The following is a 25855-nucleotide window of genomic DNA, read 5'->3' on the forward strand; positions in this document are numbered from 1 at the left end:
CGCTGAATGCACCCGAGATCGCTCTTCTTGGTGATGCTTTGCAGACCCCTCTCAAGGGCGAGTCCGTTTCGTAGTGTTGGGGTGGGGTGAACTTCTATTTACACTTGGGACTAACTCCAAAAGAAGACTTGGGCATTTAGAAGAGAGTGACCTTTGGGGTGGGGGGGAATAATTCTAATTGAAGTCTTAGTTGCAAAAATTACTTTTGAAGTTCTTTTTAAAAAGTTACATTTCCAAAAAACACATATTGGGCGGGTGTACTGAACCTTCTTTTGCTCCCTTCCTGCGGGGCTGCCCGTGCCTGGCTGAGGGCGCACTGACCTTCTCCTCCAGCCTGACCGGCTGAGGGCGGGTGAAGATGGTGCTGGCTGCACAACCAGGCGGTTTTGTTCAAAGCTGAGAGCGCCATCAGTTTTCTTTCCGCTAATTTCACTTGGGACTGGCAGGAAGAGAGAAAAGTGGGCAAAAATCGGCCTTTTAAGGCTGAAAAGTAATATGCATGATTCACACATTCAACAGAGATAGCAGTTACATGGAAAAAGCGTGGAGTACATCTGGAAACAGCAATGGATATCAAAAGGCTTCCTTTCTTTTGTTCTTCGGTGGAGACTTAGTATATCAGATTTTGAAGATAGTTTAAAGAGTGCGCTCTCACACACACACACACACACACACACACACACACACACACCTTAAAGGATGGAATTCCAAATCAATCACATTTTCTTTCTTGTCTGTATCAGAAGGGGCAAAAAATAATGACTGACAAAGACCAGGCCACGTGCTTCTGTGTCCTGTGAGCAGTCTCACTAGAACGTTCCAAAGCCGCCTCCATCCCCAGCTGTCAGCCCGGCGTACCCACATCTGGGCAAGGCCTCATCAGCCCTGAAGGGCCCTGACCCTGATCCCATCACTTCGGAATACGCAGTGAAATTAAAGCTCTGAAAGGAGAGCTCAGAAACCAGTCAGAGTAATTAACCCATTTCCTCTGCAGACCATCGCAGCCGGCCCAGCTGCCCGCCTCTGTGGCCACCAGACCCCGCCACTGGACCTCCAACCGCCGTCTCTTCATTAACACAGAAGTGACGCCGCCTCCGCCTCCCCGGAGTGCCAGTCTGCCCCGCAGGAAGCCGCCCGGGGCTGTAAACAGCTGCTGCACCTCCGCCTGCCAACGCGCAGCCCGGAGCTGTCTCTGATTTGCCTTTTAATAGTCGAGGGGGAAAGGTCTCCACCGCTGGGAAAGGTTTGAATTATTCCATTGTGGTTTCCAGGTAAAAATATTTGGGGGGTTGCAATAAACACACTTCCAGGCCCAAGAGGGGGGACAATGTCACACCTTTGGTAGGACTTTACCTGAACTAAACCTTTTCCTTGCAGCAACCCTCCCCCCAGATCTTCTCCCATCACCCGAGGAAATAACTGACAGAACAAAATTCAAGGACTAACAGGTTAACCGGAGGGAGAGGACGTTCGCCCACACCTCTAAGCTAGCGTTCTAGATCTGTGGGCAAGGAAAGAGCAGGCCCGAACTGGAATGCTTGCTGCGGTGGCCATGCCCGGGGCCAGTCCTGAGTGGTCCCAGCACCAGGCCCGCTCTGCGCGCCCCCGGCCGGCCGCCTTCCCACGGCACTACCGCTGCTTGGGGACGATGAGGTTGCGGAGCATGTCGAAGGAGTTGCCGTCCGGATGCACAGTCACCACCTGGCCACCCTCCTGGTGAACCTGGAGGAACCCGGAGTCATCCAGGCCGACGATCCACGCCTCCGGCCCCTCGGCGCTCCCCAGGCGGACTCGCTGGGCACTGAGAACAAAGCACAGGGAGAGGTCAGGGGAATGGGCTGTGGCTGACAGTCCTGATGCCTGACAGGAAGGGGCGCGGGGTGCGGGGCTGGGCCAGGCGAGGTTAGATGCCTTGTCTGCGCTCGGCCTCACAGTCCGTGTGAGCTGTTTCAATGACCAGGGTGTGCGCAAGTCCAACAGGGAGTTAGGAATTGCTTCCCTCTTCATTTTTTAAAATGTATTTATTGAATTTAGAGAGAAAGGCAGAGAGAGAGGTTTGTTGTTCCACCTATTTACGCGTTCACTGGTCGATTCCTGTATGGCCCTGACCTCGGGATGACGCCCTAACCAACTGAGCACCGGCCAGGGCAGGAGTGGCCGCTGATCTTCCCCCTCCTCCCACTCGAGCACTTTTAAGAACACTGGCCACGCTCTAAGTGTTTTGGCTGAGATTACGGGAAAAGAAGCTGAGCTGAAAAGTTCTCTGTCTTTTACATATTTTCCAAATGTATACAATTTTAAGTTTTAAAAGTACAGAATTCCCCTCCCCCAACTTTTTTTAAGAATTTCAAACTTATAGAAAAGTTGAAAAAATACAGTGGATCTCATACTCTCCCTTTACTTAAATTCATATCAACTGATCACACACACACACTTTCTGGGGGCTGACATTTAAAATAAGTTGCAACATCATGACACTTAGACGCTTCATCATGTGTCGCCTACGAATGAGAATGCGGCCCTGAAGAGCCTAACAGCACTCTCTCCCTTGGGAACTAACCGTGCTGCACTAAGGACCTCACACCCGCAAGCTCAGCTCGGTCTCCCACTGGCCCCTTAGCGCCTCTGGGGCTCCGCCCTCCCAGCAGCATCTAGTTATGCAGCACCTGTCGCACTTCACTGCCCTGCGTTTTACTCTCAGAAAGCGCCCACCTGCCTGCTTAAGGCACTGGCACTGGGAAGGCAGAGGCCTGTGGGCGCACATCAGGCTTCTCAAACACTCCAGGGGCCGGGAATCCCCCGGGGCCTTTGTCAGAGCACAAAGCTGGGCCCAGCCTTGGGGTTTCTGATGTAGGAGGTTGTCAGGGAGACTCAAGAATCCGTATTCCTCCCAAGTTCCCACAGCCTGGGGAAGCTCACTTTGAAAACCATTGTTATCTAGAATGTTCCACAATTTACATTTGCCTGTTTCCTCACAATTAGATTCAGCTTAAACGTGCTGGCAGGAAACCTCTCAGTGATGGGGTCCCTCCCAGCGCATCCCCGGGAGGCCCGGGAGGCCAGCGGGCCTGGGACTGGCGGCGCTGTCCAGGCGAGGCCGTGTCCACCAGGTTTCTCCATCAGAAACTAGGCCGACGGGGGCTTAGTTTCTCAGTTGACGAGACTGACCTACTGGCTTCATAAGGAACGAAGAGGCGCCAGCACTGACCTGTGTGCCCAGTACTTGTAATAAAGGGGGAGAACCCCGCTGGGCCCTGCGTCCTGAAACGTGTCAATCAGGCTCTCCAGCACCGTCACCGTTCTGGCGATGAGATAATCAGCTCTTAAGGGCGCCAGGTCCGCCCCGTGCTTCTTATTGTATTCTGTGATGAGGTCATTGATGCATATGGTGGGGTTACTGTTAGTCACGTTAAATCCACAGCCTGGTCAAAAACAAACAAACAACTGAAAAACATGCACAGCTCAACCTGCTGATGGCATCGCCTGTTCCTGTCAACGTCTCAATGTCTGGAAGGAGGGACAGCGTTCACTGTCAGCTTCCTGCCTCCCTGCCCTCATCCGTGTGCACTTTGCTGCCCACTCACGGAGGGACACGTATATTTGCGCCCATCTATCTTTCCATTCTTCCTTCATTGCCCCCATCCAGCCAGGACCATCCCCACCGTCTGGCAATAAGACGGAAAGAAGCAAGCCACTTCTGATTCAGTTAAACAGAAGCCGGGGGGGGGGGGGGGGGGGACACACGGGACACGACAAAACTTCTCAGCGTTGCTTCTGAAACGGTAGCTCGTGTGGTCCAGCCTAGACCTGCAGCTCAGCACCGACAAGTTCTTGTTTCTTTTCCTACTTGAGTAACAGAACGCATGCTTGAAAAGAGAATTTTATTCAGGTCTTAAGGAGTAAACTGTGGATTCAGAGGTTTCAAAGCCTGGTGATGGAATAACCCTAGAACAGATCTTTTAATGCTTTATCCTTGGATGTCTTCGGTGCTGGGCTTAGCTGCTGGCGAGGGGCCAACCCCTTTTCAGTGGCTCTTTGCTGGCCGCCTAAGCCAGGCCTCAGGAGGCTGCGTTACCAGCAGCGGGGCCTGAACAGGCTTCTCTCTGCTGTTCCTCACACCGCCGTCTCTCTGGGAGCCACCAGCCTTCAGAGAAGCTGAACCCCCGTGTTCAGCAGGGCCCTGAATCAACCTCACAGGGGCCCTCAGTCAGCCATGAAACACTGCAAGCCTAGCAGCAAGACAACCGTGTTCTCAGGCCTCTGAGAACACACCCCACACGCTCCTCACACAGAACAATGACGTTTACACTAGCGCTGTCCTTCGGTCAATGTTCTGATCCTTTCTCAGTGCAGTGAAGGGTGGATTGGCCCCAGCATGTATTTTTAAAATATGTGCCTATTAAAAAACAAAGCAATAGCATTTACATCTAGAAAACAAAAGTAACTCCAACAACAGAGCAGATTCTGCAGGGGTTCGTTGGTTCATTCATTTAGCTCTGCACACAATCCTGGAAGCATCTATAGAGTGTAGGCATGGAATTCAGTGTACACGATGCCAAAAATTCTGGGTCATATGCTAGATCTATTTTTAATTTTTGAGGAACCTCAGCTCCATAGTGGCTTCATCAATCTGCATTTCCACCAACAGGGCACAAGAATTCCTTTTTCTCCACATCCTCACCAACACTTGTCATTTCTTATCTTTTTGATACACACCATGCTAACAGGTGTGAGGTGCTATCTCACTGTGGTTTACTAGTACTTTCACCATTTCTAATTCAACAAGGCGCAGGATGTAGGAAGGTGTAGGAAAATGCATCTGCCATGATACCAACTTGGTTTCCATGGCCATAGACAGGAAGGCTAATAAACCCTCGAAGCACTTTCAACTAATCTGCCTATTTTGCACACGTATTACATTCTATAATACAGGACTCAAAGAAAAAGTAATTCGTATGATAATTCACTCCCCCAACACAGCCAAATGCTGGGGGAGGCTTTGAAAACTTACCAATGAGAATATGAAACGTCTCTCCCACAAGCGTCGAGTTAACCAGGACTCCGCCGAGCTTCATGAGGCCACTGTAGTAAATGTCGTTGGGCCACTTCACCCGAAGGTTGAGGTCCTGAAGGGAAGTCCGCATGTTAATGACGGCGCCACAGACACCAGGGGCCTGCTGGGGCCTCCAGCTAAAAGGGAGAGGAACAGAGCACCCTGGAAAGCAGGAACCAGGGGCCTCACCCCTCTTCTTTTTCAGAATGACAACCACTCCTTTGGGACAAGCCAGTGTTAGAGCACCTCTCAGGGCTACAGGGAGAGAGACCCAAGGACATATCTGGCATTAACTGCATCATTCTTCCCTCCCCCATCACTGTTTATCATCATAAAAAACACTTCCTGAAGATGCCTATTGGTGAGTGCAGTTCATTATCTCAGCATCAACCACCATGGAGCAGCTACCACATGATAGATGCGGGGGGGGGGGGGGGAATAATGCTCTTAGGGGTCAAGGAGCCGATGCGAGAAAGATGGCCCTGGGCTAACCCACACCGTGGTGGCCTGATGCGTACCCAGGTCCTGCTCACGGCCTGACGCGTACCCAGGTCCTGCTCACGGTGATTTTGAGGGCGTGCCTGCAGCTCGGGACTGGCGGGCCGCTCTGTTTAAATGCGGGGACCAGCCTCCTCTGAGCCACGCGCTCAGCACCGTGCCTCGGGAACTAATCCCATGAACGTGTCCAGCCTGACGTAAGCAAGAGCTGCAGGTGGGGAGAAGGCAGGGGACACCCCTTCTTTATGGCCACATGGAATTCTCCCTGACAGGTGGGGCAGGTACCGGAGAGACGGCTTTTAGTCACCGTGGTGCTCGCCCCCTTTTGCTTGTCTTCTTAGTCACTGACACCAAAGCCCCAACAGGAAGGATGGAGCGGGCGCACCTGTCCCCTCGGCTGGGCAGCGTCCCAGACAAACCGCACGCCGAGCCTGCGCAACTGCAGCCCCAGCCGCCCTGCTGAGCACGGGCCGGGCAGCGCGTGGGAAATGAGAGGGATTTTCTGGCCTATAAAACAAGCCTTTCACCGGAAACACAAACAGCCCTCCAGTCCAACGTGCTTCCATAAAAACAAGTCTCGTCCTTCCCCGGCTGTGGCTATTTGACAACAGCACAGAAGGGGCCCCGGGGAGAAGCCCATCCTGGCGCCTGAAGCAGCTACAAACTCCAGGGACGCTGCTGCCAACGTGGCAAAGAGCAGGCCAAGGTTCTACATGCAGCCGTCACGCAAACACATGCTGCACATGTACCATGCCAGCACCTGCACACATGGTGGGGACGCCCCGGTGAGGCAGCCGCACGTACCTGGTACCCGGGGATGGACCGGACCGCCTCCACCACAGCCAGGGACATCAGGTGCTGGACGAACGGGATCCTCTGTCCCAGCAGGGACCTCAGTGGGACGGAGACCAGTAGCGTGGAAAGAGCACATCCCACGGGGCTCAGCCACGCGTTCCCTCCTCGCCCTGGAAGACAGGCCCCACCGGGAAACTGGCCACTTCGCCACATGAACAGAGCCGCACAGGAAGGCCGTCCCTTGAACACACCTGGGCTGGGGAAGGCGCTGGGTGCTCTGGGGTTAACTCAGAGAAGCTGCCCCAGACCTGAAGCTCTGCTGCTGAACAAGCTCCCATAATTAGCAGACTGTTCTGCCTCTGTGAGCACATCATCTGTGCTTTGATGATTCAAAGTCTTCCCGTGTCAGAACATCACTCACCGTCTCAACTCTCACCATACGGCCATGCCGGCGAGAGACAGGACTGGGCCGCATCTATATCACCCAGGGGAGGCCCTGGTCTATGTTCATGCAGGGGAGGCCCCTCTTTAGAACTGATTCCTACTGTGGTGAGGGTCACACAACCCTGTGACTGTGTTAAAACCCACAGAGCTGGAAACTTTACAAGGGAGAACTGGGTGGCACGTGAATTATATCTCACTGTTATTTAAAAAAAAGAAGCTGAACTTAAAAGGTGATCCCTGATATTAACTGAGTTATTTTTCTTAAAACATAAGTCAGGAGAAAAGTATGGGAGGTATAGCTAATCAAAGTTTTTCCATCTTTTTAAAAACCACCATACTGAGTGCCATGGCTTTTAGTAAAATGAAATGTTTCTCTCTTTATGTTCTAAAGCAATGTTTAAGCCGTGGCCTGGGGGCTCAGTTGGTTGAAGTGTCGTCCACACACCAGAAGGTTTCAGGTTCGATCCCCAGTTGGGGCACGCACAGGAGGCAACCGATCCATGTTTCTCTCGTCTGTCTGTCTCTCTCTAAAAATCAATAAAAGCATATCCTCGGGTGAGGATTGAGAAATGTTTAAGAGAAAGAAACAGAAACCGATTCCTTATTTCTTTGCTCCTTCTGAGAAAGGCACGAGAGCCTGAGGGTTAAAAGCACATGTGGGTCAGCCTGGCGTTGGCCGGGCTGGAGAGGGGCGGGGCCGGTGCCTCCTGCATGACACTGAACACGAGTCTGCTCTCGGCCAGACACAATGAGCTCTGGGAGGATGTGGGCTCCAGCCTCCGAGGGGCACAGGTGGGGAAGCTCTGTGCAGCCCTCTGCTTCTCTGTGGGCACTTGGTGAATGGGCGAGGCTCCATGCAAATTCCAGTGTCAGCTGGGGCAGGGGCTGGCAGATGCAAGGCCCTCCGTGTGACACTCAGTATAGACACAGACGGCCCCTCAGGAAAATGACGTCTCTACAGCACTGTGATGGCTCACAAGCTGCAATGCCCAGAACGTGTCAGGAGGGAGAATTCACAAGATGTTAGAGCCATCACAAGCAGATGTCAGGTGGGTACTAAACATCTCCGTCTGAGAGAATGCTTTTATTCTACTCAGGCTCAATCTTCTGATCAACTCCCCCCTCCTCCATTCCACTGCAGAGGGGCGGGGGCGGGAGGGGTGAAAACAAATGACTTCTAAGTGGAGTCACCTTGAGGATCAGCACACTCAATCAGTGGGCTCTCCTGGCCACGAGCGTCACCGGTTTTAGAAAACAGACCCAACACAAACGATAACAAAAGATGACTGACCTTTGCCCTGTGTTTGGCGGACTGCGATGGCTATTAAACCCATTTCCTGCGGCATCTCAAACATCAACCTGCAAATGGTGGGAAAGACTGGTCAGCCAGAACAGGGACACGGGCAGGAGATCCTCCGGCGCGGACAAGAGGGGAACACTGTTTACACTCACGTGTGGACGTGTGGGTCAGGAAGGCCACCCTCCGGCTTTCCTGGCTGCACCCCTTTCCCAGCCTCCGGAAGACTGAGGAGGCAGGCACGCGTACCGCCTGAGCTGCACCCCAGTGTAAGACGCCGTTAGACTACAGTTCTTTGGAGTATCCCATCGCGTTCTTTCTCATGTGCTGTCCCCTCTTCGAGTGACAACTAACAATTCCTGACATTTGTTTCTACTTACAGTGCGTTTCTGTTCGAACCCTAGAACATAATCATAACAGAAGTTTCTGATTATTCAGAAAACCAATATGGTGGCCATAAAGCCGTTTAAAAGATACACTCTCCCCTGAGAACTAATTATGCTTTAACTATAGTAAATAAATCTACACCTTCTGAGAACAAGGCAGAACCTTGGATCACTTTCGGCTTGAGTTCTGCTTTTAAACTGGTTTCACTTAAAAGAACACAAACTTCCCTTCAGGGGATAAGGTAGGAAAGTGCACTGTATCTCCAGCAAACGGGGCAAGTCACTTTTTTTCTGAAAAGGCAAGGGGGGAAAAGCCTCATTCTGCGGATTTCCTCCCAACTCTGTCCTCCATGGGCTGGCCCCGTGCTGGGACGGCGTTCTCTCCCCCCGGGAGTGGCTGCCCAGGTTCTGCGCGGGTGCGGTTCACGGTGGGATTTCATAAACAAGGATCAGGTTTGCCCACTTGTCGGGGCCGCTGCTGGGGCTCTTTGAGCTACTTTTTGGAGGAGGGAAGAGGCCAGGGCACAGACGAGGGAGAGATGGAATTTCGTATAAACAACGTTTCTCGTAATCGTTTCCAGGGTTCCACAGCGCCCCTGGCCGAGGAGAAAGGGCTGAAGAAAGCCCATGCCTGGAGTAGCTCTTCCTCCTCTCCTGTGGGCTCCAGGAACGAGTGGAACGTTACAAATGAGAAGAGGAGGAGAACACTTCAGAGCAGAGCAAAGAACCCTGTGCCTCAGTGCGCCCCTGGCTCGCAGAGCTGTGCCCCGTGTGTGCAGGCCCCAGGGAGGAGGAGCCCAGAGACCCCTGTACTTGCTGAAAGAGCCCGGCCAGTGGGGTAGGGGGCGTCGGGTAGGGGGCGGGCCGGGCCCCAGGCACAGGGCATTCCCAGCAAGCAGGCCGCCCGCCGCCCACAGCCCAGGCCCCTTCCATCTCCCATGAAATACAGCTCCAGAGGTATTTCTCTTGGACGCCATGAATAGCCCTTTGAGAGCCACGGTGCCTAGACAAGAAGGCGTCCTTTTCTTGTGCTGGGCAGCAGAGAGGCCTGAGAAGGGAGCTTTGTCCCTGCAGGGAGGGAGATTGTCTTCCAGGCCCCACTGCGCCCCAGAGGGCCCTGCCGTCCCTCCCCTGGGCAAGGCAGGGCCGGGGCTCTCGGGGAGGAGAGGGGTGATTTAGCACCTTGTGCACAGACTGCGGGCGCCCTCCATGCCAGGCAATCCAGGATGTTCTTTAAACAGACCTAAACAGCCATGCGCTATGGCCAACGACGGTGCTGGTGGAACTGGGGGCAGGCGGGTATTCAGAAACCAAACACAGACTTCTAGAACAAAGAGAAATGATTAAGGGAACATATGCACTGAGCTGCTGGAGGCTTGGCAGCAGTTAACAGGGCATATTGATGAGAAGACGGGTCTGTGCGCTGAAGGCCAAGAGGAAACTGCGAGGAGGGAGACAAGCGGGGAAGGGGGCAACGCTGAACCGGAGACAACTGGAGGCCGCCGGATTTATTTGTGCATCTGAGATAACTCTGGGGCCAAACCGCACGGCCACAGGCAACAAAGGAGCATTTATGAACCCGGTAACGTGTGCATCTCTCCAAATGAAGTCGCTGGAGTCTGCTTTAGCGGCCAGGAGGCACCGCAGTGCATTTCCATCCCGACCTGATGTTCTCACCAAAGGAAACAGAAAGGAAACCAGGGGGGCTCCACAATGACGACCGCCTTGCCTCCGGATAGCTTCTCTCCTGTGGGCAAAGGCTGTGGAGTAGAAGGCTGTGTGAGTGGCAGCCGAGTGCATTCACTGGAGGACCAAGCGGGCCTGCAAGGAAAGCGTTCCGATGTCTGACACATCCCGGCCCATAAAAGTCCCCCTGCAAACAGGGCAGTGTCCTGGCCACTTAGGTTCCTAAGGACATCACAGCACCTACTGGGTGCTCTGCCAATGGGAACCTATGAATTTCATGAGGTCGTTGGAATGAAACTTCAAAACTAAGACTAACCTAGAAGATAGGCCAGTACGAATTAGTGAAAATTCTGAAGGAATAAAAATTTAAATTCAGACCCAGTCAATACACTTTGGGGTTTTGAACCAAGGAAACAGTCCACACTCACCACAGTGCTACAAGTAAAAATGTATTAAAGCCTAAGCATCCAGCCAGGGAATGGTTATGTTACTGTCATATATGAAGTCAGTGGAATAATTTGTAGTCATTAAAAATCATAATTATGAGGCTGTGACAATAGACACACGCAATAGAATGTTACATTACAGAAGCAGGACACAAAACTACATATACTTTTATTCCAACTATGTATAGAAAGGGAAGGAGTGAGATTTGGTAAAACTCTTTCTTTATTTTTAAAATTTTCTTTAACATGATTAGCTACCTTTAAAATTCTTTGAAAAGTTTTGGGGGGAAAGCATGATTTTTATGTTCAGACATAATATCTAATTAACTTCAAAAACACTTCTAAGACAGGACTAAAGAGCTGCTTTAAAAATAACTAAGTCAGTCAGTTATCTGTAGTCCCCTTTTATTATAACCAATGAGTGAGAGCTTATCTGACAGTAATTAACGAGCAGAAATGCTTCAAGCCAGTCTTTTCTTATGCAATGAGAACCTTAAAAATGTTATGCCTTCAGACACGGTGACTGTGCTTCTAAGATCGAAGCCTCAGCAGCATTCAGAGGGAGAAAGAAGAATTTGGGACACGGCTACTCATCACAGCATTACATTGTGGAAAATCAGAAATGGTGCCAACAGTCCATGACAGCGGAGCCAAAAAGAATCGCAGCGGCCCCACATGCGAGAGTCCCTTCACCAGTGGAGATGCTATACACAGCGTGACTTCCATGACGTTTAAGATAACCTTTTTAAGATATTAGGAAATATAACACAAAATATCAGCTGCGGTCATTTTAAGGAGTATAATTATTTGAAAACTATGGATAAGTACAAAGCAGAAAATAAGCCATCCACAGAAGTCCTTTTTGAAAATTTACCACCCAGAGATTACACGGAACATAATGAAGACATTCAAATCATCATATCATCCTGTCTTTACCTTCCGGAGCTACCCACTGATACCATCTCCTCTTCTTACTAAAAGTATATATTCTTTTAGACATGTTCCCCATTAAAAAAAAAAAAAACATGCATCAGTATATTTTACAAAATACATTTCTGACAACTGGAAAAATTCCTTACTTGAGGTAGTACAATGATGTTGTTGACACAGCTATGGACATTCTTGCTACGTTAATAACTAAGAGGAAAGGCTTAGCAGCAGCAGTATGGTCCCATTTACGCGGGCTCTGTGTCCCAGGTGCGCTGATGGAAGAATCCAGGGCACATGCCAGCGCCGTCATCTCCAGGACGTGGAGGCACAATTCTGTTACGAGTTCAACATCTTTTGTGTTGTTCTATGTCATCTCTGGGTGGTAGAATTTCAAGTGGCTTTCATTTTCTTCTTCATACTTTTCTGACTTTCCCAATATTCCTACACTTGGAGCACATTCATTTTATAACCAGGGAATGTGCTATAAAAGAGTTACGTAAACCCAACCTTCCTTCAAGTAGGTTATGCACGTATCCGTCAGCTCACTAGTTGGTGAGTCATCTCCTTTCCCAGAGATCAGACTCACAATGCCAAGGCCAGCAGCTGCCGAGCTGTTACGGGCTCCCTGCACGCACCCTCCCGTAGCTCACACGACATACGTGCTGCCACGCCTGTCCCTTGCACGGATGCCTGGCGGAGCACGTGGCCTGTGCAGAGGTGGCAGGCTGAGTCCCGGTGCAGTCCCTGGGCAGATGCCTCTGGGCTGGGAGACGACTTGCACACAGCGGCCGGCATCCTATTTTCGTCTTTGTGAGCCATATGGCCTCTGCTGCAAACATCCAACCCTGAGGCCCCAGCCCCAAAGCAGCTGCAGATAATATGTAAATGAGCGAGGGTGGCGGCGCTCAGGGAAATTACGTAGACACAGAAATTCCCATTTCATATATGTTCATGTGTCACAATACAGCATTTAAAAAAATGACTAAGCTTTGTTTTTTTGAGGTTTAAGTTTATAGAAAACGAGCAGAATGTACAGAGTTCTCTTCCCATACACCCCATCCATCCCCCCTCAGTTTCCCTATAGTGAACGCCTCATATTAGTGAGGGGCTTTGCCCCACCTGGTTAAGGTGCTGTGTGCCAGGTTTTTGCACTGTGAAGTTCCTGTTTTTCCCTTGTAATTAAGAAACACTTCTGGAAAGATAAATATGTTCCTCATAGTTTTGTATCTACTAGTTTTGTATCTGTGGATGAGTTTTGCTTGACTCGATTATTTATTTGATGACTGACAAACAGTAGTTTTCTGATGCCATCACCTATTTCGTATTTGCTTGCAGGACACTACTGTGAGCGCTCTTCCTTCTCCCCACTCATTTATCCTTCTACTTATTTATGTCAGAATGGACCTGGGAATTCTCACTCAATAGGGTGTATCTTTATGATCATTATTCAATTGGAAGCTCAACTGCCCTAGATTCGGCCAGTGGACGCTGCTTCAAGCTGGCTGCTTCCTCCTGAGAGGGCCCTGCCACCTTCCCCCTTTCCTTACTTCCTGGCATAAGAGGTTCCAGGCTCCGTTTGCACTTTCTCAGCCCCAGCCCTGGAATCAGCCATTTATGCAGGGAGGTTTGGCTCCATTTCGTGGAGAGTGATATTTATAAAACAAATCTGAGTGCCGGGAAATAGCTAAAAAGTGAGTGTGTTTTTCACCTCCCTCCCGCCCTTCCATAGACCCATCCATCCACTTTAAACTCCGTGAGTTCAGTGAAAACTCCAATTACAATCCAGCATGAGGTTCACTCTATCTCCTTTCTATATCGGTACTTCCTTCTCCAATGCTGAGAAATCTGGCTCACATTATCTCAAATGTATTTACTTATTTGCTCAACACTGTAATACACAGAGAGTGGTTTCAGAACTGCTGACCCATGCTACTGTGAAAAACAAACTTACTAACTAGGGTTCACTATTTATGCACAGTTCTTTTTGTCTCTAGCCTGAGGGGCTATGGTAAATATTATGTTTAGAAGTTCCTTTTCCTTTCACTTCAGTGTGGTTATGCTATTCATGAGTTAAGGTTAGGCTTAAGTGTACTTCTGTCTTCCATTAGAAGGTCTCCGCTCCCATCTTGTTTCTCTTCTATTTTTAACTCGGTCCAGGGTCAGAACTGTACAGAAAAGCACACTCCGAGGAGTGGCAGGCCCCACCCACCCCATCCACCTAGATCTCCTTCGTCTACCCTCCGTAATAACAGCTCAGCTAACCTCACTTCTAGTTGCTGGTTATTCCTCCCAGGTTTCTTTCTGCACAAATGAACAGACACACGTGTGTTTTCTTATCTGCCTTTCTTCCTTAGAGAAAGTTACCAGTTGGAGATACTTCTTTGCTTTTTGTGTCGCCCCCCCCCCGCCCCCTCCCCCCGTTCCTATAACCTGGAAACTGTAACTTACTCTAAGTTAATAGTCTTCCTCATTCTTTTCTACAGCTGAGTGGTAACCCACTGTGTGCATGTAGCATAGCTATTCAACTCGCCCTGATGTATCTGTATCAGCATTTAGGCGGTGTCCAAAATGCCAGGACAATGAATCCCTTGTTCACATGGATTTCGGTATTGTTGCGGGTGTCTCTTCAGGGCGAATTCTAAAAGTGGAATGCTGAGTCAGAAGGAAAATGCATACTTAGCTTTGTGAGATAGTGCCAGACCCCTCCATTGCTAATGAACCAGCGTGGATAGCACACGTTTTCCACAGAGCCTTGGCAACGCAGGGTGATGGCATACTTTTTAGCTTCTGCCAATCCGATAGGTGAGAAATGGCATTTCAGTGTAGTTGTACTTTGCCTTTCTCATGTATGTGAGGTTTTCAAATGTTTAAGGTATGATGTATATGTGTGTGTGTATAGTGTGAATAACCTATTCATGTCTTTCACCTATTTTTAACAGCTCCTTATATTTAGGTACTATTAGGGCTCTAATCTGTGTTATTTTACCAATATTTCCTTCCAGTTCATTGTTTATCTTTTGATTATTTATGGTGTTTTGTACCATACAAAATTTATTTTTTATGTTTCTGTAGTCAAGTGTATCAGTCTCTTTTTTAACTGCCTCTTGTTTCTGTGTCCTCAGCCTTTCCTAGGCCCATGTGATCCGGGAATCCATCCACTGGTTTCCAGGCCTTAAAGGGCTTCACTTTTTAAATTCGATCCTGGCCCATTTGGTGTTTACTCTTATGTATGGTGAAAGGTAGGGATCTGGTTTTCCCAAATGTCTATCAAATTGTCCCAGGACCAGTTGCTAAAAAGTCTGCCCCTGGCATAGGAATTTGAATGCTATCTTTATTATGCACTAAATTTCTATATGCGCTCAGGTCTGTTTCTGGACTTTCTATTCCTTTCTGCTGGTCTCATTAATTCATGTGCCAGTATCACACTGTTGTAATGACAGAGGCTTTAGTGTCTAGGCTTTAAAATCTAGCCAGGCTAGTACCACCTCATGGCTTTTACTTTTCATTGTCTTCCTGGCTCTTCTTACATATTTATTTTTCCAAATGAACTTTAGCATCTACTTGTCTAGGTTAATGGTAAAACAAAAACAAAAAAAACAACCCACTTAATGATATTTTGTTACAAATGTATTAAATTTGTGAGTTACCTGGGAAGAACTGACATCCTTGTGATGTAGCGTTGTCCCATCTATGAACAAGGGCTGTCTTATATTTGTTCAAGTTAACTTTTGTGTCTTTTAGACACGTTTTAAAGTTATTTCCTGTAAAATTTTGCACATTTTTTGTTAAATTCATTCTTAGGTATTTTAACTTACTTGTGCTATTGTAAATGCATACCCTAATAGCCTTTGCTGATTATTATATGTGAATATGGAGACTATTGATTAATATGCTAATTTTATATCATGCTCCCTTACTAATCAATGAGAGGATCATTGATTCGCTAATGTTTCCCAGGTATACCATCAGATCATCTGCAAATGGATCAAGTTTCTCTCCCTTTTCAATCATGCCTGTAGCTGACTCCTCTTGTCTCCTTGGATTGGCTAATCCCTTCAGAGCAATGTGAAGGGGAGATAGTGGGCATCCTTACCTTTCTTCTGATCTTAATAGATCCCTTATTTCTTAGGGTTTTCCCACAAAATAGGATGTTATCTTTAGGACACATACACAATGTTATTAAGAAAATACCCATTCCCATTTTTTAAATGTATTTATCAAAATGTTGAATTTTATAAAATGTTTTTCTAGCATCCCTCTCCCTCCCTCTCTCTGACACACACACACCCCACTCTTGACTATATGACAAGTACACTAGCCAACACCCACTTTAAGATTTCTCCAAGGCCTTGTGAACTAATTAATTGATTGAAAAACCATGGATTTTCAAGTACAGGCAAAGGATGGATCTCCAGGTACTCAGAAAGCACCACAAGGTTTTGGACTCATATAACCCAAATGGTTCCATTTACTGAGCATCCAGCCATGTGCTGGGCCCCTCGGTTATGAGCGATTTTCTCACTGAAACGCACTGACGACTCTTGTGAAGGCCACTGCCATGTGGTCTCATTTTACTGATGAGAAAGTGGGGCCACAGAGCCTGGTGAGGTCCCAGCAGGTAACCAGCATTGCCTGGCTCTGAGGCCCACTCCCTGAGTCACTATCAAAGAATCTCTTCCTTTAACAAAGCAAAATGTGAAGGCAGACATGCCACCAATCTCTTAAAATGCATTTTCTCAGTTGTGTAAGTTTGGTGGTTCTGCGGATTATACGTTTTCTGGAAAGTTATGAAAATATAGGCCCAAAGAATAAAATCAATATGGGGTTTTTGCATTTTTAAGAACTGAAATAGAGTCATCTTAAGTTTTTAAAATTAGCACACTTGCACCCAAGTTCATTAGCCGGGTCTTTTTGCCCAAGTTTTCCCTGGTCTCTACATGCTTTTGCTTCAAACACACCCAACTTTCCTCACCCAATTTGCATAAAGTGCTACTGTAAGCAGTTTCCTTCCCTGCAGAGCTAAGAGGCTGCTGAAACGCCGAGGCAGACAAAGCAACGTGAAGGTAATGAATTTCTTCCTCTAGAAAGGGGAGCCCCACCCCACCACTCAGGCCCTCACTGGGCCCGTTTTCCACCCAGTGCCGCGCCACTCATGGGTAATTATGAGGAAGAATGTCCTGCCTGCCAACTGGCCTCAAAACCATGGCTTCTTTCACCAGCTCGCCGCCCTGGATGTCACCCTTCCTGCTGCCCCGCATGGCGCACACCTCAGAGCTGCTGGGAGCCTTCGTCAGCCCCGCCCTGCCGGAGATCAGCAGCCTGCCAGAGCCTGTTGGACCAGAAAGCTTAGCACCAGCTTAACTCTTCACTCAGTGGGACAAGGGGCCTTTCTTTCACGCAGGGCTTGGCTCCACGATATGCTGGGTTTATGGCCCCCATGACTAAACCTGGTTCAGAATCCAATTCTATCACAGATTTTAGTTCAAATGGTCATTTTCCAATCACCCCTTCCCAACTCCATTTTCTGCCTGCCCTGCTGCCCCTTGGGGGTGGCCTGTGGAGGGGCTCGGTGCTGGCAGGACATGCATCCTGCTCCCTTACCGAGTTCTTTTGTTTCACTTCATTTTCCCCGGGCACACTACCATATCGCTGCAGATGGAAGCGCTTTTACTTCTATTTCAATGTGTGCGCCTCTAATTGACTTCTCTAATCTACCTGCAAGGGCCGGTACCTCTGGGAGGATGTGCAATAGAGGTGGAGTGGGCATCCTGGCCTTGCGCCTGGTCTTTGTGGAAATGCTCACGATGTCTCCATTAAGGGAGACGCTGGCTTTAGGACTCAGTGGATCTCCCAACACTGGGCCCGTCTCTACCCTCTCATTCTCCAGGGCTCTGGGAAGTACTATTTCCTCTCTGGCCCCTTCAGGCCCAGGATGGGAAGGGGGAGATCCCCTCTGTGGCTGGTCTTGGAGATGCTTCCAACCCACGTAGGGTCCTGCCACCCTGCCTTCACCTCCGTAAGCTTTCCCTTCATCTCAGGTGGATGCTCTTGTGGCCCTGGTGACTGCAGTCACCGACCACGTGCCCTGTTTCAACAGGACACTTGTGTGTGGAGATGACCTTGAGCACAGATGAAAAGGGAGCTTTTCCTGGGGTTTCCGGAAACATTTCTCTCCTGGGATCTTTGTTTTCATCCTGCCTTTTCCTGCCCCTTTAAAAAGAAAGTTCTTCCATTTGTTAATTTTTGAGAGTTTTTATTGCCTTTTATTTTGCTTGACATTTTATAATCAATCTTCTGTATATGTTTATATATGCTTTTCTGTTTAAATTTTGTTTTAAATCTAAAAAACATAGTACCATACCGCCAAAGGTGTCAGGAAACACGCTCAAATAAGGACAGGCTCCAAAGGCTGCTCTGCCAACAAAATGCCAGTAAAATCTGAAACCCGGGTTCAGACACACTGGGAATGTTCCAAAATTTAAAACTTAAAGAACCTCTTTATTCCAGTAAATCAGCTTCCCTGTGAATACCATCGAAATCCTGTTTTAATGAGGGAGGGAATATCAGAGGAAGGGGTGGAGAAGGAAGGGATTTAGACGAGTACAAAATTTAATTTAAAAACTATTATGAGAAGTTTAATTTCTCCCTCCCCCAACCAAATACATAAATCTTTTCCTTGGGTTTTCTTTGTTTCATTTTCTTTTTAAAAAAATTTTAAAGGCATCCTGAACCATCTCAAACAATGACAGAGCAAGTCATGGGGGCGGGGGGGGGGTAGTTTTTAATAACAAACATTTATATACTGGATTCCTATTCATTGAAATGCCATGTCAGCTACAGGGGAGAATGCAAACAAGTTCTAAGGAAAGTTACATCCTCGCTGAACATGAACAAACAAGGAGAAAAGACTCGGACAGAAGGGTGACTAGCAACACCAAGCCCAGGGACCACTGCAGGCTCCGGGCAACGACGGGCCAGAGTTCAGGGGGCAGCTCCCTCCACGTGAGGGCTGAGGCACAGCGGGCCCTACACTGCATTTAAAGACCTGAACACGGTGGAAGGACGCTCCCTTTGTCAGTAAGTTCAGCTACACGCAGCATTGCATTCGGCCCAGAGCGGGAACGTCGGGGCCAGGAAGTACTGAACAAACCCCGGGAGCAGGGACTGCGCGGGTTTTTCGGTTGGCGGAGTGTGTGTGCCTGCGTGTGTCCGTGTTGGTCTGCCTGGGACACTGTCACTTCCCCTCTAAGTCCATGGGACTCAGCGTCCCCCAGGGCCCCGGTGGGAGGAGCGCTTCCTAAATCCTACCGGGAGCTGGCGAGTCAGTGCCAGTCTCTGGGGAGTGTGGCCCTCCAGCCAGCACCGTCACCATCAGCAGGCACTGCCCCCAGAGTGAGGGGCTCACAGAAACCCAGCCAGGCACTTCGCTGGGGGCCCCGAGGGTCCTCAGCCTATGCTGAGCCCCAAGCTTCTTGTAGATGAAACGAGGCCCCACCCCTTACCCCCCCCGGGGCATCATGAGCAGTGAATGTGTCACTGTGCGTGGATGCCCTGAGCAGAGCACTGGCACGCCGTGGGCACTGAGCTAACGTCAGCTCTTCCCTCTGATGTGCCGGAGGGACAGAGACTCCACAGCAGAGCCTCTCCCAGGAGAGGGGGCGGCTCCCACATTCCAGACCAGTGCACTCTTGTCGGAGGTCCTCTGCCACAGAAGATTCTGGAAAAAGAGGAATCACCTCATTTCCCATCCAACTTCACATGATGGTGTGGAAGATAGAAAAGACCTGTGAGCCCTAGCCAGTTTGGCTCAGTGGAAGGAATGTCAGCCTGCAAACTGAAGGGTCCCAGGTTCGATTCCAGTCAAGGGCACATGCCGGGGTTGTGGGCTCAATCCCCAGTGGGGTGCATGCAGGAGGCAGCCGATCAATGATTCTCTCTCATCACTAATGTTTCTATCTCTCTCTCCCTCTCCCTTCCTCTTTCTGAAATCAATAAAGAAATATATTAATTTTTTATTTTTATTTTTAAGAAAAGACCTGTGAAAACCCTGACAAAGCTACCAAGTGCTAAGGGAATGTGGTGGTTGTCTCCTGGCCGATAAATAAATGCCTAGTTCGCCTGTGTTGACACCAGGCTGGAAGCTGTCTGTGCCCTGGCCCACCCACCAGAAGGTGGCCAGGGAGGGTGGTCAGGGAGAAGTCTCTCTTGTTTGTCATCCCTCTGGTTGGCTCTAGTCTGATCATATGTGTCTTCCATTTCCATTTTGCTAGATTCGGTCCACTCCCTCAAGCCTCTAGTTAAGCTGTCCAGTGACTCCCCAGGAAAGACAGAGCGCGACGTCTCCTGGAGATGGCAGTTGTCTTCCTGCAGCTGAGCTGTGCACCCGCCCCTCTGCACACAAGCTCCGTGTTTGGAGAAGCGCCCGCAGAACCCAAGAAATGAGGGACGCACACGCCTGGCGAGAGGGAGAGAGGGCAAAGGTCACCACCACCTGCATGTGCTGGGTTCACGGTGCAGCTGGGCTGGGCATGGTGTACACGGAGCCAAACGGCGCAGCACAGCCACCCTGTGTCACCAGAGGGACCCCAGTGGACGCTATAGCAGAACGTGGGGACTGACACCCCTCTGGACCTACTGCTAACCGCTATCCCAGGGAATGACCCTCATAAAGCCAAGAATAGTAAACGGAGCTTACCATTCTAATGAAATCGAGCTTGCCGGGTGTGCCTGCACAAAATGAAACTGCCTGGAACTTCTCATAACGCTTTTTACGATAAGCATTAAAACGCAGGGAGGAACATGAAAGTCCCTGCACAGCCCAGGTCTGGAAGGAGGGAGAGAGGAGGACTTGTGGGCGGGGTCCGTGGGAGAGGCTTATGTGCGGCGTTCCAGTTGGAGATTATTATAGAAAATGAGTGTGTTATTAAAAGGATCCTGAAGTTATAAAAACTCAAAGGAATTTTTATTGAGGATAAATAACTTCTTTGGTAAAGATGAATAATTCATTATTATAATACACCGACATGCAGGGGAGCCCCAACTGCCACCACCCCATTTCCCACTAACTGGGGTGCGGTCATCTGCCAGAGCTCTATAACTGCCAGCAGTTAGATTTTGTAAGGCTTTTTTTTAAGATCAGGTACACATTCTTTGATTACGAAAGTTCTAATAGGTATGACAGTCCCTCCAGTTAGCAATTGAGTACCTTCATTATCCTATTAGAAAAAGGCAACAAAATGACCATCTACAGCCTCACAATTTGAGGCAATTTTTTCTTCCTTCTTAAACGCTACACACCCCCTCACCCACCGCATGTCACAGAGAGAACAGAATTATAGTGTCAGACAACTCTAGTCTAATGTGAACAATTACTTAGTGCAGTCTACTTCTTTCAATTAATCCAATTAATGAAAATTGTGCTAAAGTATGACTCCAGGCTTTAACTATCCAAGTAATTTAAACATGCTCCCTACTTATAATTTGTGTGTGTGTCCATAAACAAAGGAAATTTCCGTTTACTCTGTCCACAGTCATGAGTTCTAAATTAGTAAAGGCCAAGTAAGGTTCCCTTTGTCGTGGTCAGAAGTATGTAGGATAATTTACAAAAGTAACTGAACTGTAGTTAGTTTGGAAAATAAAAATGAAAGATATAATCATTCACCCTAACACAACTATTACCACTTTTCCATATTTTCTAGGTCTTTTTCAGATGCAAGTTTTAAGAATTTTATTTTAATCCTCACCCGAGAATGTTTTATTATTGATTTTTAGAGAGATAGAGTAATGGGGAGAGAGAGACACTGATGGAGAGAGAAACATCGATCAGTTGCCTCCCATATGTGCCCTGACTGGGAATAGAACCCTCAACCTAGATATGTGCCCTGAGCGGGAATCGAACCAGCAACCTTTTGGTGTATAAGGTTACACTTGGCCAGGTGCATTTTAAGATTTTAATCTACAAACTATTAATTTATTTTAACCTGCTTTTTAATTTATCTGAGCATTTCTCTACATTGTTAGTCTTTCTGTTGATGGATAATATTCCATTGAATCACTGCATACAATGTGTTTAATAGTAAATCTTCATGAGTATGGATTTTCCCATACATCTGATTATTTCTTAAGGGTAAAGGACTAGAAGTAGAATTATTGGGTCAAAGCATATAAACTTCTTGTGGTTCCTTAATGCTACCATCAAGTTGTTTTTCAAAAGGCTGTTCCAATGTATAGTCCCACCAAGACTTAAGAAGAGCGCCTGTTTCTTTATATCCTAGCCTGTCTCAAATAGTGGCATTTAAACAAACAAACCATGTTATCTGTTTGTTTTGTTTTGGGCTAATTTCATGGGTGAAGAGAGTTCAATGTATTGTAAAGGATTATGAAGTAGGGCTCTATGATAGTACTCTGCCTCCTCTACTCAGAGTAAAGACATAAAAATAACCATGAAGACACATCCTGTGCTTAGCTGCCTTCCTCAGAGTCTTAAGTTCCTGCTCATCCACAGAGAAAGATCCAGAAGGCAGAGAGAAGGCTCCACTCTGGTCAGTCAAGACTCAGCAAGAGGGCTGTGTGCCCTGGAAGGCGGGCAGGGTGTCGCCTCAGTCGGCCTGCAGCAGCACTGTGTGCTGGGGAGCAGGAGATGGCAGGATTTGGTGTTCTCTCCATTTAAGAAGATTATGAAGTTGGCAGGATTTTCTTACAGTATGCCTTTCCCCTTCGTTGCCTATCAGTTGATTTGACTCTGGGGTGGCTTCTGGTTCTTTTTATAGCACAGAATTCGGGTGTTGGGCAATGTACTTTGTCAACAGAATGAAATGAAATAGCACATTAAGGTGTGCCTTACTTTGAGCTTGCTTGTATCTACAGTGGGTGAAAGATGCCTTATCGAGAATCTTCTGGAACATGAATCATAATAAAAAAGATTTCACATGAGGGAAAATATAGCAAAGTATGTATGCGCCTGTCCAAAACAAAATCTACACCCACCTCACTATGCCTTGGGTAACCCTAAAAAACTCTCTTGCTTATGAAAACTTTCTAACGTATAGACAGTAGCAGGAATTGTAAAGGGCCCCAATGTGCCGGCGATCAGTGTCGATAAGCGATTGAGTCCCTGAATACACCCAGACTGGAGTGGGGCGCCTCACGGCTCCCCAACCTGCTCAGCCCACCCATCCCGTCTTCCCAGCAGCCAGGGACCCTCAGTGACACAGCGTTCAGCATTTGCGAGAAGCAGCACAGCCAACTGCCAAATTGCTGCTGGGTCGGCCAAGAGGTAGGAACCAAAAATGAAAAAACATGAAGGCCTTGGCTTTTAAAGGCAATACATCAAACATAAAAAGAGCTCTTTTGTATGAATTTTTGGTGTGGGAGCCAGAGAGGAGAAAATCACTCTGCCTCCCGGGAGGAAGCAGCTTGACTTCACCTGCGACTTCTCTCTGACCATGTGGGTTTTTCTCACCCCATTAAATGTAACCTACTCTAGGTGGGTCTGCACTGTCTGCGAGAAATAGGGAGTGATGGGAACATGCGATGGGCAGCCTGGGACCGAGAGGAGCTCTGAGCGGCCTGGAAGGGGGCCCCTCACGAGCCACGTAAGCCGGGGCCACGCAGGCAGGGCCCATGGGCCATGTGGAATGCGGCTGTTTCAAAAGGCCTGGCTGGGAGACCACAAGGATCAAGTTTCCCTAGCTTCATAAACCTTGCAAGGGGACCCCCAAAACACACTCTTTGAAAGGGAAGAGGAAAAAAAGAAAAGAAAAAAGGAGAAGAAACAGGTTAAAATGGGGTGTCCTCTCACCACTGACAAAGGCGGCTGGGATGGCTGAGCAGGGCTCACCCTGTGAAGCCCGGGGGAGCAGACCTGGGAAAAGCAGTACTGCAGGGGCAGGGGCGGCCGGACAGGCGCTCGCGCCTCAGAAACCGGGCAGGAGACGCTCTGCTTGTCATCAAGGCTCTGGGACCTGCTGCACAGAACAGGAAAAGACAAACTCGGCGCAGGGTCCCTGAGTCCCCAACCCATTAACCAGGTGCCAATAGTGACGCCTATGCAAGGGGCCTGTTAAATCACCTGGCAGCGCTCAGCAGGCTCTCAGCACTGACCCCTGGGACAGGCAGCCTTTTCTTCCGTCACACGTCACACGGCAGGAGGACGAGCTCCCTTCGGCATCTGTGTGACCAGAGACAGCTGCCACCTGCTGACAACCCACTCACTGCTGGGTCAGGGCAGAGGAGCGGGAGGAGCCGCAGCAGTCACTGACATTCCTCCATGTCAGACTTGCTGGAGGCACTTCCTGTGGCTCAACTGAGGGTCGTCATCAGCTGCTTCTCTCCCAGCCCTTTGTGAGCTGCTGCCTGTGGTTCCATTTAATCCTGGGACAGCTCCAGGCTGGGGACTGTGACAGCCCCATTTGTAGATGAGGCGATGGATGCTACGATCCAGGGTCGCCTGTAAGAGGCACACCGGTGCCCACGACAAGCAACTGCTGAGCTGGGAGTGCCAGCACCTGGAGAAGTGGGAGCATTCTAGACATTCTGAAAGTGGGACCAACGGATTCGACGATGAACTGGATTCCTGAAAGGAGAACAGGCGTCGATGATGGGTCCCAGAATTCTGCCGCAACTGCGATAACAGGGAGGTCCGCTCGCTGAGAGGAAGCGGCCTGGCTGAGCAGGTGGAGGGTGAGGCCTGGTGCTGGGTTCACATGTGGCGAGGACCAGATGCCTGCCGGCCAGCCCGGGGACCTAAGCAGTGTCTGTAGTGGAGGGACAGATGACCCCGTAGAGAGCTTGGGACAAGGCTCTTCACTTGGGAACCACTGCCTTGGAGATGTACGTACAGCCTGGGACCAGGAGGTCAGCTAAGAAATCAGTCAGACTACAGAGCAAAAAGTCTGATGAACTTGACTTTGTTCTCTGGCAAAGGCACCCGGTTAAGAATTCAGAAAGCCACAGCCTTGACTTACTTTTCAGAAGCCACGCCCTGTCACCACACCTGAGCTGGAAACACTGAGAAAAGCACCGCCTCCTCTGCTAAGAGCCACGGTGCTGCTTGTTCATGAGTGCGCACGTTCCGTGTGCAGAGCAGGGCGAGATGGACATAGGAACACGGGGTCCCCTCCTGAGAAGCTCATGCCTTCAAACACTTTTTAAATATATTCAAAATGGGAATAAAGGATGACAAGCATTTTCCAAAACAGCGACAACCTTTGGAACAAAGTCCTGAATAAATTTCACAGTTTCTATGCCACACACACACACACACACACACACACACACACACACACACTAAGTACTTTTCAAACATTTGGTGAGCCCTGCCCCCGTGGGTCAGTGGTTGGAGTGTCATCCCATACGTACACCGGAAGGTTTCGGGTTAGATCCCGGTAGGGGTGCGTGTGGGAGCAATCAACTAATGTTTCTCTCTCACATCGATGTTTCTCTCCCTCTGTCTCCCTCTCTCTAAAATCACATATCCTTGGGTGAGGACTTAAAAATAATAATTAAGTATTTGACATATAAATGATTACATACTTTTCTAACTGAAACTACAAAATTTGAGACCATGACTACTTTAGAGCTCAAAAAATATGCAAAATTAGTATCCCATGACAGACAAATGTCCCATGTGGTCCAACCCCTTCCTTTCAGAGAATGACACACGCTGTCTTATGTGAAGGAGATCTGTGTTTCCCTTCTGGAAGAAATGAGGGAAGGACTCTTGCCATTCATTTCTCCCCCAGGGCCTGGGATAATGCTCTGTGCAGAGCAAATGCCCAATAAATCTAAATGAATGTCAAACGAATGAGTGAATAAATATTCATTAAAAATTAACTGGACAGTTAATTTAGGTCATTCACTGGAAAAAAGAAAAACAGTGAAACTAGAAAAGTATCTTTTTAATTTAAAAGGTTAATTAAGGACAAGGCTTTAAAAAAATATTTTGGTGGCTTAAGTAAACCAAACACTACTGGGGTTCAAAACAGCTGCAGTTTTTACCTTTGAAAACATTCCATTATGTCCCACAAATTAGAAAAAGAGAAAAGCTGTCGGACTCGTTTCATGATTCTATGATCTCAAGTCTACGCAAATGCGCAAGCCCGTGCTTACGAGTGCTAACTTCCAGAAGGAAGAACTCAGGACCAGGGGGAAGAAGGAATGCAGAATGTACACTGACGTACAGAGATCATCAGACCTAAATCAACAAGCTTATTATGTAAAGGCGACATCTGACACAATCGCTCTTACCTCTCTCCCTACATAATTTATGATTGCCATCCAAAGGCAGTATTTGTGTTATGTCTAAAATCTTCCAATCTGG

The 25855-nt window shown here is 48.6% G+C and overlaps 1 protein-coding gene across 4 annotated transcripts in view; it reads right to left on the bottom strand.

Annotated features, from left to right (window-relative positions):
* Window positions 1-712: 712 nt before the first annotated feature.
* The window catches only part of HLCS (holocarboxylase synthetase), a 161114-nt gene continuing 135971 nt past the window's right edge, over window positions 713-25855 (bottom strand). For all 4 annotated transcript variants that reach the window (XM_059686438.1, XM_059686437.1, XM_059686441.1 and 1 more), the window contains 5 exons: window positions 8082-8149; window positions 6356-6516; window positions 5012-5126; window positions 3209-3422; window positions 713-1801 (listed from right to left, as the gene is read on the bottom strand). In XM_059686438.1, the coding sequence (XP_059542421.1) occupies window positions 1630-1801; window positions 3209-3422; window positions 5012-5126; window positions 6356-6516; window positions 8082-8149 (730 nt within the window). In that variant the 3' untranslated portion in view covers window positions 713-1629. The remainder of the gene's footprint in view (window positions 1802-3208; window positions 3423-5011; window positions 5127-6355; window positions 6517-8081; window positions 8150-25855) is intronic.

This window comes from Myotis daubentonii, chromosome 3 (genome assembly GCF_963259705.1).
Source record: "Myotis daubentonii chromosome 3, mMyoDau2.1, whole genome shotgun sequence".
Classification (NCBI taxonomy): domain Eukaryota; kingdom Metazoa; phylum Chordata; class Mammalia; order Chiroptera; family Vespertilionidae; genus Myotis; species Myotis daubentonii.